Consider the following 13,800-nt stretch of genomic DNA (forward strand, 5'->3'; position numbering starts at 1 on the left):
CAACAGTATCACTCACTTTGAAGAAATATACGACTTTGTGAATTTCTTTTATTCTGCTTTCATTCATATATACACGAAAGAAAATTTATGATTAACGTATGCTGTATGTTACTTTTCAGAAAAAAACAAGAGCATATAGCCTATGTGATTGATGACAAACGAAAAAAAAAAAAAAATTCATGAATACCATCTGCTGGGGGTCCAGTTAAACGAGAACGGCCATATCATATAATGATTGACATGAAGGTCACGTGGTACAGTTGAGGTGAGAAGCGAATGGCACTCAGTAGGCGTTACTAAAAACCGATTATGGTAGCATTCTATGTATTGCCGCCGCAGCATGCTAAAGGTTTACCGCAACGAATTTCGTTTTCACCTGAGCCAACATCAATTTACAAATCTACCCTATTTATTGCAAAATTTACGACCACTTTTAAGAAAACCCATTTGGTTTAATAACTGTAACAAAAATGAAATAAAGACCCTCCTATGGGCATCAATGGCCACACGTGTTCACTAAAAGGATGATTATTTAATTCCAGATGCTAATGCAAAATTTTGGAGGGAAGGAGGCAGTATATTTGAGTGGCTGTTTAGCAGTAAATGCTTGAAAATCTTCAAAAATGCTTTTACTAATTTTTTTAAAAATTCGTTATAGAGAGACTAACACTTCGTTATATGGAGTTAATTTTACATGTAATTTCGTTTCAAGGTGCAATGTTTTGCGAAAAAATTCGTAATACAGAGAAATTCGTTAAATAGAAGTTCGTAATAGAGAAGTTCCACTGTAATTGGATTTCAGGAAAGCTTTTGATACTGTTGCAGATGGAAAACTACTGTACAAATTGGAGTGGTACAGCATTAAGGGCAAGTTGCTGCAATAGATAAAGGGATGGTTGAGTGGGAGATGGCAGGAGTGGTAATCAATGGAGACTGCTCTATGTGGACTACTGTTATTAGTGGGGTCCCCCACGGTTCAGTGCTGGGCCCATTGTTGTTTTGTGTATTTATTAATGAAGGTATTTCGATGAAGGTATATTGGGCTTAATGTCCAAGTTTTCAGTTGATACAAAGGTTGGCAGGGTTGTTAATGATAGTAAAGACAGTATGCTACTGCAACAGAATCTAGAAAAGTTAGGTAGATGGGCTGAGAAGTGGCAACTGAAGTTTAATATTGACAAATGCAAAGTACTGCAGCATATGGGTAGCAGTAACCCAAGAGAAATGTACCAGCTGTGTGATACTAAACTCAGGGTGGTGGAAAATGAAAAAGACCTGGGGGTAATTGTGCAGTCGGATATGAAGTTCTCTGAGCAGTGCAGATGGGCTGCCAGAGCAGGTCATGGAGTTTTGTCAATGATATATAGGAATTTTGCTAGCAGAGACAAGGAAGTAGTTATACCTCTGTGTAAGGCAATAGTCAGGCCGCACCTTGAGTACTGTGTACAGGTCTGGAGGCCTCATTTTAGGAAGGATGTAGAGTTGCTAGAACGAGTACAGAGAAGGGCAACAAGATTGGTGAGAGTAACAAAGGGGTTCTCTTACCAGGAGAGGCTTAAATTCTGTCAGTTGCAGCATCTGGAGACTAGGCACCTACGAGATGATCTGATTGAGGTGTACAAGGCCTTGAATGGTTTGAGCAGGCTCAATGCTGATGGGATACTTTCACTTGCTCAGATTATGAACCTGAGGGTCATAGATTCATATAGAGGAAAGACAGTTGTAGAATAGATGTGTGGAAGTTTGCCTTTAGCCAGTGGATAGTTGAATGCTGGAACAGACTTCCATCTGTAGTTGTTGAAGTTGATAGGTTAAATAGGTTTAAAGCTGAACTAGACAAACACTTGGAGTGACCGGATAGGTAAAATGAGGAGGTTTTTTTTTTTTTTTTTTTGGCTGATTTTTTTTTTTTTTTTTTTTTGTAGTTGTTGGCGCATCAGCTTCTGTGGCCATAATGCACCTCCCAAGGTTTTTGCAGTACTTTGATCCAAGCCCGAGGCGGGATTCGAACCCGCGACCTTTAGGTTGCCAGGCAGGCACTTTACCCACCCGGCTAGCCCGGTCGGCCTTTTGGCTGATGTGCTATAAGCTTGCTTTCTTGCATCATATGCCTCAACTAATGCTAATCTAATAATAATTTAGCCAATCACATCTGGCTTGGTTTTGTTATACAGCACATTTTATAAATGATCCAGTGAATTCATAATTGGTTTTACTGTGATTCTTTTATGTGTACTATATTTTTCAATTGAGCAAAATTTGTAGAAGCAATAAAGTCAATTTTATTACATCAAAGATAAGAAGAGAAAGGAGACATACATGGTATTATTGCACAATAATTAAATGGAAATTAATCACTATTTTCCTTTTTCTTTTATGAGCTGTCTGCATTCACTGTGGGAGGTCCTTCTGCAGCCTTCATACTAGAATACAGGCAGCAGTAGCACCATTACAGCAGAATTCTATGGGGAACCTCCTAAATTGAGGACAGACACTAATTTTATATATATATTTTCTTTTTATTAATTTTAATTATTAATTAATTATGACCTTTATTTTTATCCTTTTTTTCACATGCACGTTACAACAGTTTTCCTGGAAAATATATTTGCTGTAGTTTCAGCAATATGTTCACGTGATAAAATCACGATTAATTTACATTTAAAGAACTCATACTGTTAGAAGTTAATTGGCATGAGAACCTGCGGCTAAATTGTGCCTATTCATGATTTCTTTATAACAAATTATTTTTCAATACTATTATGCTTAGAGATAATTATAGAGTTGTACACACTTCAAGTAGTGGAATGGCTGATAAGATTTGTTTATCAGCCTTGGTAATGATAAACAAATCTGTGATTGAGATAACAGTTCCTGCAAGTCATTTAGAGACCTAAAGATGGATTTATGAATGCACAGTTTGTGAGACACTGAATGAGGACATGTACAACTGAATTTGATAGAATGTGCACTGCGGAAAGCTTTCTCACTCAGTAAAAAGCATGTTAGTTGGATGACCAATATGGAGTATTGCCAGAACTACCACTTCCCGTCTGCTTCATTCAAAGCTAGATACCCATAAATGCCGTTTCTTTTTAATCTTCAGGAGGCCGACCGGGCTAGCCGGGTGGGTAAAGTGCCTGCCTGGCAACCCAAAGGTCGCAGGTTCGAATCCCGCCTCGGGCTTGGAGCAGAGTAGAAAATACAAAAAACCTCGGAAGGTGCAATATGGCCACAGAAGCCAATGCGCCAACAACTAACAAAAAAAAAAAAAATCTTCAGGAGTTCATTACTGACTTCGGTTCATCACAATTAAGACCAGTGAGCTCTTCACGTAGCTTTTATAAGATTTTTATATCTGTGTAGGGTACCTTAAGATGATGAGCAGGTACAAATTGTCAGATTGTTCAGCAGCATGGTCTGCACATTCATTCCTTGAGATGCCAACACAACTTAGTATCCAGCTGAGGGTGATTGTGTGATAGCAAGTTTGGAAGTAGCATAACCTAGATTACATCTTTTTTTTTTAAAATGGGAAGAGGGAGATAAATTAAACTGAATGCAACAACTGCACCTAAGAGTCTGTATATATTACAGACTGTTTAATGTGGCAATTGCATATTTTTTCAAGGGGTTCTTGCTGTAAATAATGTATTCTATATGAAAGAATATTGCAAAATACAGGAAACCACTACAATAGCTATATTAATTTTGAATCAATGATATAAATATGTAATTTCTAAGTTTCCTAACACGTTCTGTATGTTGTAGCCTGACAAAAAATTCTTTCCCCCCAGTTTTCCTCCAAGATGTTGCTCTCGACCCATTTTGCACCCTATCATTGCAAGAAGGTGATGACAGGATTCAAAGTGGATCCAGAATAACAACATCTTGGAGAACATGTTGAAAATCAACATTCCAACTGTGCATAAGCTCCAGCAGTTGAAGTTTTGCAGTTGTTTACTATAGTACATTAAGGGCATGCCCAAACTAGGTTGATATTGGCCACATAATTATATAGTAGAGTTCCCTCCTGAGGTATAAAGTACGAGTTTGTTTCCTTCTATGTTTAGGCTGTGGGCCAGGGATATTCTCAAAATTCCCAGAGCTAACCAAAGAGACTTGTGATGGATGGTATTCAAACATGATAATAAATTTCTCTGGGCACTGTCTCAGACTGCAGATCAAAAATCTAAACAAAACCAAATTATGCTATACAGAGTTACAAAAGCACTTCTATATGCACTCAGGACAGGGAAAGACAATATTTATTACAAAAACAGTCTAAAGGTATACTATACATGCAGCAAAGTTAAGTTTATTCTCCAGTAATAAACCCAACGTATAAAAGTTATTGGCAAGAGGAATCAGATATTCAAACTTTGAGTATCTGATTTCTCTTGCTAATAATTGTCAAGCAAAAACATTGGCATTAATATAATATTATTTAGTATACATGCTTGTTGGGGACCAGGGATAATCTCAAAGCTGGGAAAAAAAGTAAGTATTTTTACTTTTGGTCAGTTAACTTAGAAATACTCAATAAATCATCTAAAACTACAAAACCATCTAATTTCATTTAAATCTGTGGAATTAAATACTTCACTTCCTTATTTTTTAAAATATATTTCTGATTCTGAGTGGTTTCTGTTTTTTTTTAAGATAAACTGATGCTTTTCCATTTATTAGATGATTCAAGAAGAGTTCTGCTGTTGTCATATGCTGGTGCATTACCTCATTACAAAGAAGTTATGAAATTCTACTCTTAAGCATGTTTTCCACTTTTTTTTTTGGATAAATATGATTTGATTTTTTACTTCAAATCTGGCACCTAAGTTTTTTCAGCATCAATATCTGAAGCAAATTTGTCAGACCCATCCCTATTCCCCATAAAAAAAAAAAAAAACACATTTAAACAGCAAATCAAAAGTACCTGGCAAATACATCAGCACTAAGAACAGCCCCAATAATATTTCCTAGATGAGGAACATTGTTAACATAAGGCAAAGCACTTGTAATCAAAATGTTCTTTTCTCCTTTTTTGGGTAACCTGGAAAGATCAAATATATAGATATAATGATATGAAATAATAAAAATAAAAGTTTATTATTTTAGAAAATAAATGCCTTTACAGACAATTTAAAATCAACAAATCATTTATAAAATATATTTATTTTAAAATTATGAACTACTTAAATTTCAAATAATTTCTAAAACTGGTAGTAAAGCAAAAAAAAAAAAAACCATGCATATTGGCATACTTTTTTGGCATTCATTTTTTTAAAATAAAAGCAATAAATAACTAAAAATTGTACACTTGTAATTTAAATGTTAAGTAAGGTGTGCTGCAAATTTTGTTTCAATGGACTTTTTTTTTTGTTCATTTACTTAAAAAAAAAAAATGGTGAATTAGATATATAGTACATTGAACAATAAGAGCACATTTGTTCTCTGAATTTTTTCTGGTCATACTTCTCCAATTCACACACAGTCAATGATGCAAACTGAAGGAACTAAAATTCATAAAAAAAAAACACTTTGAACTTATGTAATTCAAAGGGTATATATGTCACAAATAAGATAAATACGATCTATTTTCTTTATTATCTGATTCAAGAGGAGCTTTCAAATACATTCAACAAACTAATAGATTTTTTATTATTTGACATCCTTTGTACACTAGCATGCTGCTAAATTACTTAACAACGACTTTAAAACTCAAATAGATAGTGAATTTTTTCCTTTTTTTTTTTTTTTTTTTTTTTCAACCTGCAAGTTTAAACACCTGCAAATTACAAGCAAAACCTTTAGGATTCCAATAGGTTAGGTAAGGTTATTGCATGCTTCCAGTTGCAGGATGTAGGGCTATCTTTGATGAAACTTCACAAAGTATGTGAAACAAATAATACAACTTTGCTGAAACAAAAGAAGCATTGAAATCCAACAAGTGATGGGTTTGACTCATCACTCCAAATCATGTCAAAGTATTCATGTAATGGCTGGTCTTCAAAGAAGGATGGTGCACAATTCACAAATGCCTGATGCCATAACACATCTATATATTAAATTATTCAGAATTCACATAACCTGAAAAGTGACATCATGATTTGTTAGAAAAAAAACATGGCATCAAACATTGTGACAGCTTATTCAATAACATTCAGCAAGAATATTGCATTCACTTTTATAAGGTGAAAGAAAGTGTTACATAATACAGCAATATACTGTGCTTTCAGCAATTTGAATAACTTATTCGTAGCTGCAAAATAACATCCTTTATTCACTACCGAGTCCACTCTCCAAATGGATGCATGTTTTGGTTGCCTGAATGGTCAGCACAGTAGTACATCTGTTTGAATTGAGTGATTCAAGCCCCCTTGATGCTAAATACCACTGATGATTGTATTCATTGTCAAAATGATGTTGAAAACTACTCCAACCTAATGGTCATGCTGGAGTATAAACAGAATATTTAACTCCTGGTTACTTCTCAAGAAAGGATATTATATACCTGCTTCTTTTTACAATAAAGGTTACTCAAGCTTTTGTAGATCCCTGCCTCTCTAAATGGTTTCATCACCTTAGCAAACCTTAAAGAAACAATTTTAATATAATTTGAAAAATAAATATATGTGCTATACTGATCATTATTTTGGAAATCTTGCAATGCTGTCACATGGTTATCAAGAATTATGAATATATTTATAATACATTTACTATTAATATATTATAATAGCCTAAATAAAAAAGTAAAGTAGAATTATGCAATGGTAGTGAAAAATTACATTCTGTCCTTGCAAGATGAAGGCTAATTCTCGGGACTCTTCTGATTATCATTATTGTTGGATTTCTGGAGATTTCGCATTCTCTTCTAAGTTTAACTGCACACTGCATTTATCAACAAAGCCTCAAAATGGTAAAGTACTAATTGATTATGATTATCCAGTGGGAAGAAGAAAACTTATTCAAATTTCTTCTAAAATTCAGTAGAAAATCTCATTTCTTCCAAACAAAGGTTCTGCAGTTCCCATGCTCACCTTCAGCAACATTCATTATAGACATATATATATATATATATAAGTGTAAAAATAATATGTTAGAAGAAATAAGGAAAGACAAAAAGAATAAGATGACCATGACCATATTTACTCCACACCGTGGATGGTCGTGTAAGGATTTGGCATCAACAACATGAGGCTCTTGATCAATCATGCATGGTATCAAAAGTGCAGGCGGTTATATGGTGTGGAGCATGTTTCACTGGCAGGAACTTGGACCCCCTGGTGCATGTGGAACAACATATCACTGATCTCCGCTATTGTCATCTGCTTGCTCACTGTGTACACCCCGCTATGTTTCACTTTTTCCGAATGGCGATGGTGTCTTCCAAGATGACAATGCAAGGAGCCATTGGGCACTCGTTGTGCAGGAATGGTTTGAGGAACATGTTATTTGTTATTTGGTTTTTAGGAGCATTAGCAACTAAGGCCATATTGCTCCGGGATATGCGGTGGTCATTCCCTGAATGACCTTTCCGCATCCTCCGTATTCGGTGGTGACGGGCTCGAACCCCGGTCTAATCAAGAAGCGTGTGCTACGCACTGCTGCTCCTTCCCACCTGGCTACGGAGGCGCCCTTGAGGAACATAGTTCTGACTTCCAGCATATTGATTGGCCTCCGAACTCCCCCGATATCAATCCCATAGAGCACTTGTGGGACAATATGGAAAAGCATATCAGGCATCTGGATACACCAATCACCTCCATACCTGCATTGCTGGCCACATTACACACAGCTTGGTTGGCCATACCTCCCAAATGCTTCCGACATCTTGTTGAATCAATGCCATGTCGGATAGCTGCTGTACTGAGGGCAAAAGGAGGACCTATAAAGTATTAGGTAGGTGGTCATAATTCAGTGATCACTCAGTGTATATCATAATGTTTCATTTGCTGTAATTAAACATACTTAAAATGTGAATTACATTTTTTGTATGGTAAAGTAATTTGACCAGTTCAATTAAATTCCATCAATAAGCCTTTAGAAATTCCTCCAGTCTATAAAGGGACCAGAACCCATACCTCTCCAAACAAATAAAAATGGTGAAACAGCTATATCGTCATGCAAAGTACACTGGTTTCATTTAGAGTATAAGAGTCCTGTCCTTTCACACTGGCAACTGCAAATTATGATTACAATGTCCTGGCCAAGGTTAAAACTTTCTCTTGTAGAGGAGTATCTTAAATTCACAGAATGCTTTCTCAAATATGTGCACAAATGTTGGTGCAGAATCTACTTTCTTTTTAATTCATACCATATTAGAAAAAGAATAGGAAGGACAGCAGTATTCTAGCCAAGTTTGAAATTCATATATATCATAATGTTTCATTTGCTGTAATTAAACATACTTAAAATGTGAATTTCATTTTTTGTATGGTAAAATAATTTCACCAGTTCAATTAAATTCCATCAATAAGCTTACTCCCATATGCTATCCCTTACTCTGACATTATCAAACTGATGGAGCTTGTCACATGAGATAGAATTGTATTTTGTGCCCTGCCACAGAATTGTATTTTTCGCATGTAGAAGAGAACATTTTAATACTTATGCCCAAAACAATAGGTTGTTTATACATTCATTGATGAAAAGCTAATAAAACTGGAGAGCATGAAGATACTGCTACCTCGTTTAGCAGGTTTAATTTGTTTCACAGCAAGCTATGAAAAACATAAAAAAAATAAAATTTGTTTGCATATATCAAAGTAAATTTTAAATGTTTATCTTGCATGAGAAAAGATACTAATTTAACAATGTTGCCAGGAAAGAGTGATATGTTTTTAGCTCATTCTTGAATGAGATCATACTACCAAGCAGCTTGAGGCTTTTGCCTTTAAATGTTATTAGTCCATACAGTTTCATTTAAGTATAATGTTTAATCAGTATTTAAAATGTAAATTACATTTTTTGTACTGGAGTAATGAAATGAAATGTAATTTCTTCACTCCAACTTATGTTACATTTTAAAGATATTATACAGAAAGCAGATAACAGTAACTGGATAGTAATTTCAAATAATTATCAACACTAACTATATCAAGTTTTGAAGATACTGACACATTATTGATAACTGATTGTCATTAAGTATTATTAAAAACCAAGCTGTTAAACCTATATCTGCCTACAGGAACTTCAAAGTAAAAGAACTTTACATCCATATACTACAAGATATTATAATTAAGAAAGCTAACATGCCTTATATAGGTGGTGTTATTAAACTCCAGAAACTCCACTAAGAAATTCAACTCAGAAATTCCAACAGTGAACTTCTCTAAGTTTAGGCTTTTTAACACTGCACAAACAATTGATTCTATTGATTACTAATGTTTAACTACAAGACTAATATTTTAGACTGTAATTATTTATTTATAGCCATCTACCAAAGTAGTTAAATTGGCATCATTTTAATTATATCTTATATTGTGAATACCTTCACAACGAGCTGCCATGATAAAACGTTTGCATAAAATGGTGCTGTCTGGGTAGTGGTATCCGCCAAGGATAACTAACATTAGTCTTTTCCACTGGTGAACTACTTATTGGTGAACCACTGGTGAACCACTGGTGAACTACTTATTCGAGGTAGTACAATATCATGACAACTCGTGAAGATGTTCACAATATGAGATATGATTAAAATTATGCCAATTTAATTGCTTTTGTAGATGGCTATGAATAAATCTGATGCACTTGCACTAACCTATATGTTAGTCATACTATCATGTAGCTTTTGCCCTTAAATGCTATTAGTCTATACTATTGTACACCATCAGGCATGTCTCGTATTGTGGAGTTATACTTGTAACTGGGTTGTCACTATTGCAACACCAGGGTAACTGCCCACCCACCGAAGAGAGGCCCATAAGCCTTGAAAGGTTCCATCTGTGTGGTGGTATCCACTGAGAATAAGTGACATTAGTCTTCTCCACTGGTGAAGCATTAATTACTCGATATTGTGCAATATCATGGCGACTCATTGTGAAGGTATTCACAATATGAGATATAATTAAAACAATGCCAATTTAACTACTTTGTTAGATGGCTACAAATAAATCTGATGCGCTTGCACTAACCTATATGTTAATGTAACTGTATGATCTTAATAATCTAATAATATAACAAGTAATACTATTAGAGTTATATTTTACCACTAATTTCAAGCAGAAATGAATAAGATGTCATGAACTGAACAACATTTTAGTGAAACCTAAGGATCTGTAGAACAAGATGATTGAGGTTTTACTTTGCTTTGTTGGAAACTTATTTTAATAAGTGAATAAATAATAATAAAAAAATATATATACACACTGATGAGCCAAAACATTATGACCACCTACCTAATATGATGTTGATCCTCCATGCGTGCAGTCAAAACAGCTCATACCCAGCGAGGCATGGATGCTACAAGTACCAACACGTAACCAGCAGATCCTTTAACTCCTGTAAGGTCCATGGTTGAGACACTGCAGATCAGAGTTACTGTTCCAACACAAACCACAGATGCTCAATGGGACTGATGTCTGAGGAATTTGGAGGCCAGAGCAATACCTGGAAGTCTACCTCATGTTCCTCGAACCAGTCTCAAACAATCCGGGCAGTGTGGCATGGCACATTATCCTGCTGGCTGAAAGACAGCACCACCAGAGGGGAAGACTGGTACCATGAAACGGTGTACCTGGTCAGCAATGATGTTTAGGTAGGTGGTAGACATCAGAGTGCCCGGCACATGGATGACTGAACCCAGGGTATCCTAGCAGAACATCACCCAAAGCATGACACTGCTGCCACCGGCTTGTTTTCATCCCATGGTGCATCCAGGCACCATCACTTTCCCAGGTAAACGATGCACACATACCTTGCTGTCCACATGGTGCAACAGGAAATGTGATTCATCAGACCAGACGACCATCTTCAAATCACTCAAGGTCCAGTTTCAATGCTCGTGTGCCCATTGTAGGAGCTGTCGCCTGTGAACCATGGTTAGCATGGGCACTCAGAGTGGCCTGTGGCTACGCAGCCCCATTTTCAGCAGGGTTCAATGTATTGTGTGTTGTGACACATTACTCCCATCACCAGCATTCCAATTACCAGTGAGTTGCACCACAGTTTGCCCTTCTGTTGCCACGTACCATCCGGGAGAGCCTTCGCTCACCTCGAACATCGATGAGCCGTGGTCGTCAAACACCTTGCCGGCGGTTCATGGGTTCCCCCTCTTTGAACCACTTTCAGTAGGTATTTTTTTTTTTTTTTTTTTTTGGTAGTTGTTGGCACATAGGCTTCTGTGATGAATTGACGTTCAGGTGCCGTCCTACATAAGATACTATACTACATGTGGCCATAATGCACCTCCCAAGGTTTTTGCAGTACTTTGATCCAAGCCCGAGGCGGGAATCGAACCCGCGACCTTTGGGTTGCCAGGCAGGCACTTTACCCACCCGGCTAGCCCGGTCGGTTCAGTAGGTACTAACCACACCTGACCGTGAGCACCCCACCAGCTATGCCCTGACCCAGTCATCTGGCCATTACGATTTGGCCTTTTAGAGTTGTCAAACTCGCTTAAGTCAGCTGCCTTTCCTATCTGAAGAACAAGAGTAACACTGATTAATGGAGCTCAGTATCAGGTGTTTTATACCGTGTCCTGACCCACGCACACATCCAGTCACGGCCAACGCCCATGGCTGTGACGGGACAATTGCAACTTCATCTAAATCTATATATGTACATTGTATTCATTTAGTTGCAATAAAGACTCTCTCTCTCTAGTTCACCTGCAGCTGCTTTGATTTGCATAACGACTTGCTGGTCATAATGTTTTGGCTGATCGGGGTGTGTGTGTGTGTGTGTGTGTGTGTGTGTGTGTGTGTGTGTGTGTGTGTGTGTGTGTGTGTGTGTGTGTGTGTGTGTATATATATAAGGATTTAAATTTTAAAAATTCATTCTGATGGCAATAAACCACTGTGTAAATAATGCACTCACATTATGGAAAACATTTTGGAAATGAGAGAATTAGGTAAGTCATTATAATAATATGAGGGGAGTATAAAAGGGCAGTGGCATAGTGTTAATTTCTGTACTTCATGAATAACACTTTAAATAATCACTCACCAAGTTTCATGCAGTTTCAATAACATTTTTTTTAAATTACAGGTCCTGAAATCAACACAATAAATTGAATGAATGACAAAAGATGGACAAAAATCAGTCACTGTGAAGTCACCCAATAGTTTTGGGAAAAAAGGGCCTAATGCCAAAAGCAATTCATGAGGATATGGTTATAACACTGGGAAGGATGCCCCTTCCTATTCCATTATTAAGAAGTGGGCAGCATAAATTAAATGAGGGTGGGAGAGCCCGAAAGACCTGCAACATCCATCACTCCACAAGTTGTTAACAGTGTACATGATCTGGTGACAAGTGATCAATGAATGACAGTTCAGTACATTGTCAGCATCTTGGCATCTCATCTGAATATGTGTAGCATATAATAAAAGATGTTCTTACTATGAAAAAGGCACCAGCACAAAAATGGCTCCCAGAGTTGTTGACAGCAGATCAAAAATGCATAAGAGCTGTCAAGTCAAGTGAGCATTTGCATCGTTTTCAAGCAGATCCAGCAAATTTCCTTCCAAGATTCCTTCCTTCGAGTCTGGGTGCGAGTTTAGCCTGTGCAGACATTGCTCCTTAAAGCTCTTCAAACAGAGAAGTTTTTCCTGATTTATTTTCTGCTTTATTAGTTTAAATTGTCATATTAACTTATTTTCTAGAGTAGCTTTATATTCCTAGTTACGATACTTAGTTTAAAGTTTAAATTAGACAGAGATTTCGTAGATATTACTTAGTATCGGTAACGGTATCAAATCCACGTGTCACAAATTGAACGAGAGGTCTTTTAACCAAATTTAGTCGATTTATTAACCAATTGTTATATCAAATTATCTTCTATAAGTAGATTATAGATCTAGTCAGGATCCTTAGTTTATTCTAAATTGAGATAGCGAGATTTCGAAGCTAATCAATACTTACGAGTCCGTAGAAATACCGTTCGTGAATTCCCGCCATTTTTACACGATAGCATAAGCTTAGTGTAGTATACTGCATAATATAATATTGTCAATTAATCAGTAAATCTATTAATCTTGATAAACTTTATTGTCAGTTAAATTGTATTTTTAACTCTATATATATATAACGACTTAATCGTAACAAATAAGTAATACATAACTATAGTGGTACACGTGATACGGAAGTTGTATAAAGGGAACACTAGATACCGAAAAAAAAAAATATATATATATATATAACATAACTGTTTTGGGATATAACTTAAGGATTTAATTTTTGTTTTAAATTTTATTGAATTAAATTGGAATCATGACTCTGACCAGAGCAGCAAAGCAAAAGGCTCAAGCTAATGGGAGTGCTGTGGTTCAGGGGAGAACTGAGGGGGGCAGTTGCCCTCTGAATCACAGTCTATTAAAATGCACTGTTTGCTTGATGTTTGCGGAGCAGTCGGGTACAGGACATGATACTGCCAAGGGGGATGTCTTTGTGTGTGCACGATGTAAGGAGTGCAAGGAAATCAGGCGACAACTCAGCGTTGTTATGGGCCTTTATGAGACCTTGAAGGACAGGGTGGATGCCCTCGAAGGAAATAAATTGAGGGGCCCATCAAGCTCTCAGCTGCCCACATCAACGCCAGAGCTTGCACTTGGTCATCAGGCAACACAGGGGCAGCCCCCT

At 36.5% G+C, this 13,800-nt stretch overlaps 1 protein-coding gene across 2 annotated transcripts in view; it reads right to left on the reverse strand.

Moving 5' to 3' along the window:
- MetRS (methionyl-tRNA synthetase 1) overlaps positions 1-13,800 on the reverse strand; it is a 162,697-nt gene that overhangs the window by 73,871 nt on the left and 75,026 nt on the right. For both annotated transcript variants that reach the window (XM_090381706.1, XM_090381705.1), the window contains exon 9: positions 4,934-5,050. In XM_090381706.1, coding sequence (XP_090237832.1) covers positions 4,934-5,050 — 117 coding nt within the window. The remainder of the gene's footprint in view (positions 1-4,933; positions 5,051-13,800) is intronic.

This window comes from Mastigoproctus giganteus, chromosome 9 (assembly GCF_048544385.1).
Source record: "Mastigoproctus giganteus isolate SK-2022 chromosome 9, ASM4854438v1, whole genome shotgun sequence".
NCBI classification, from domain to species: domain Eukaryota; kingdom Metazoa; phylum Arthropoda; class Arachnida; order Uropygi; family Thelyphonidae; genus Mastigoproctus; species Mastigoproctus giganteus.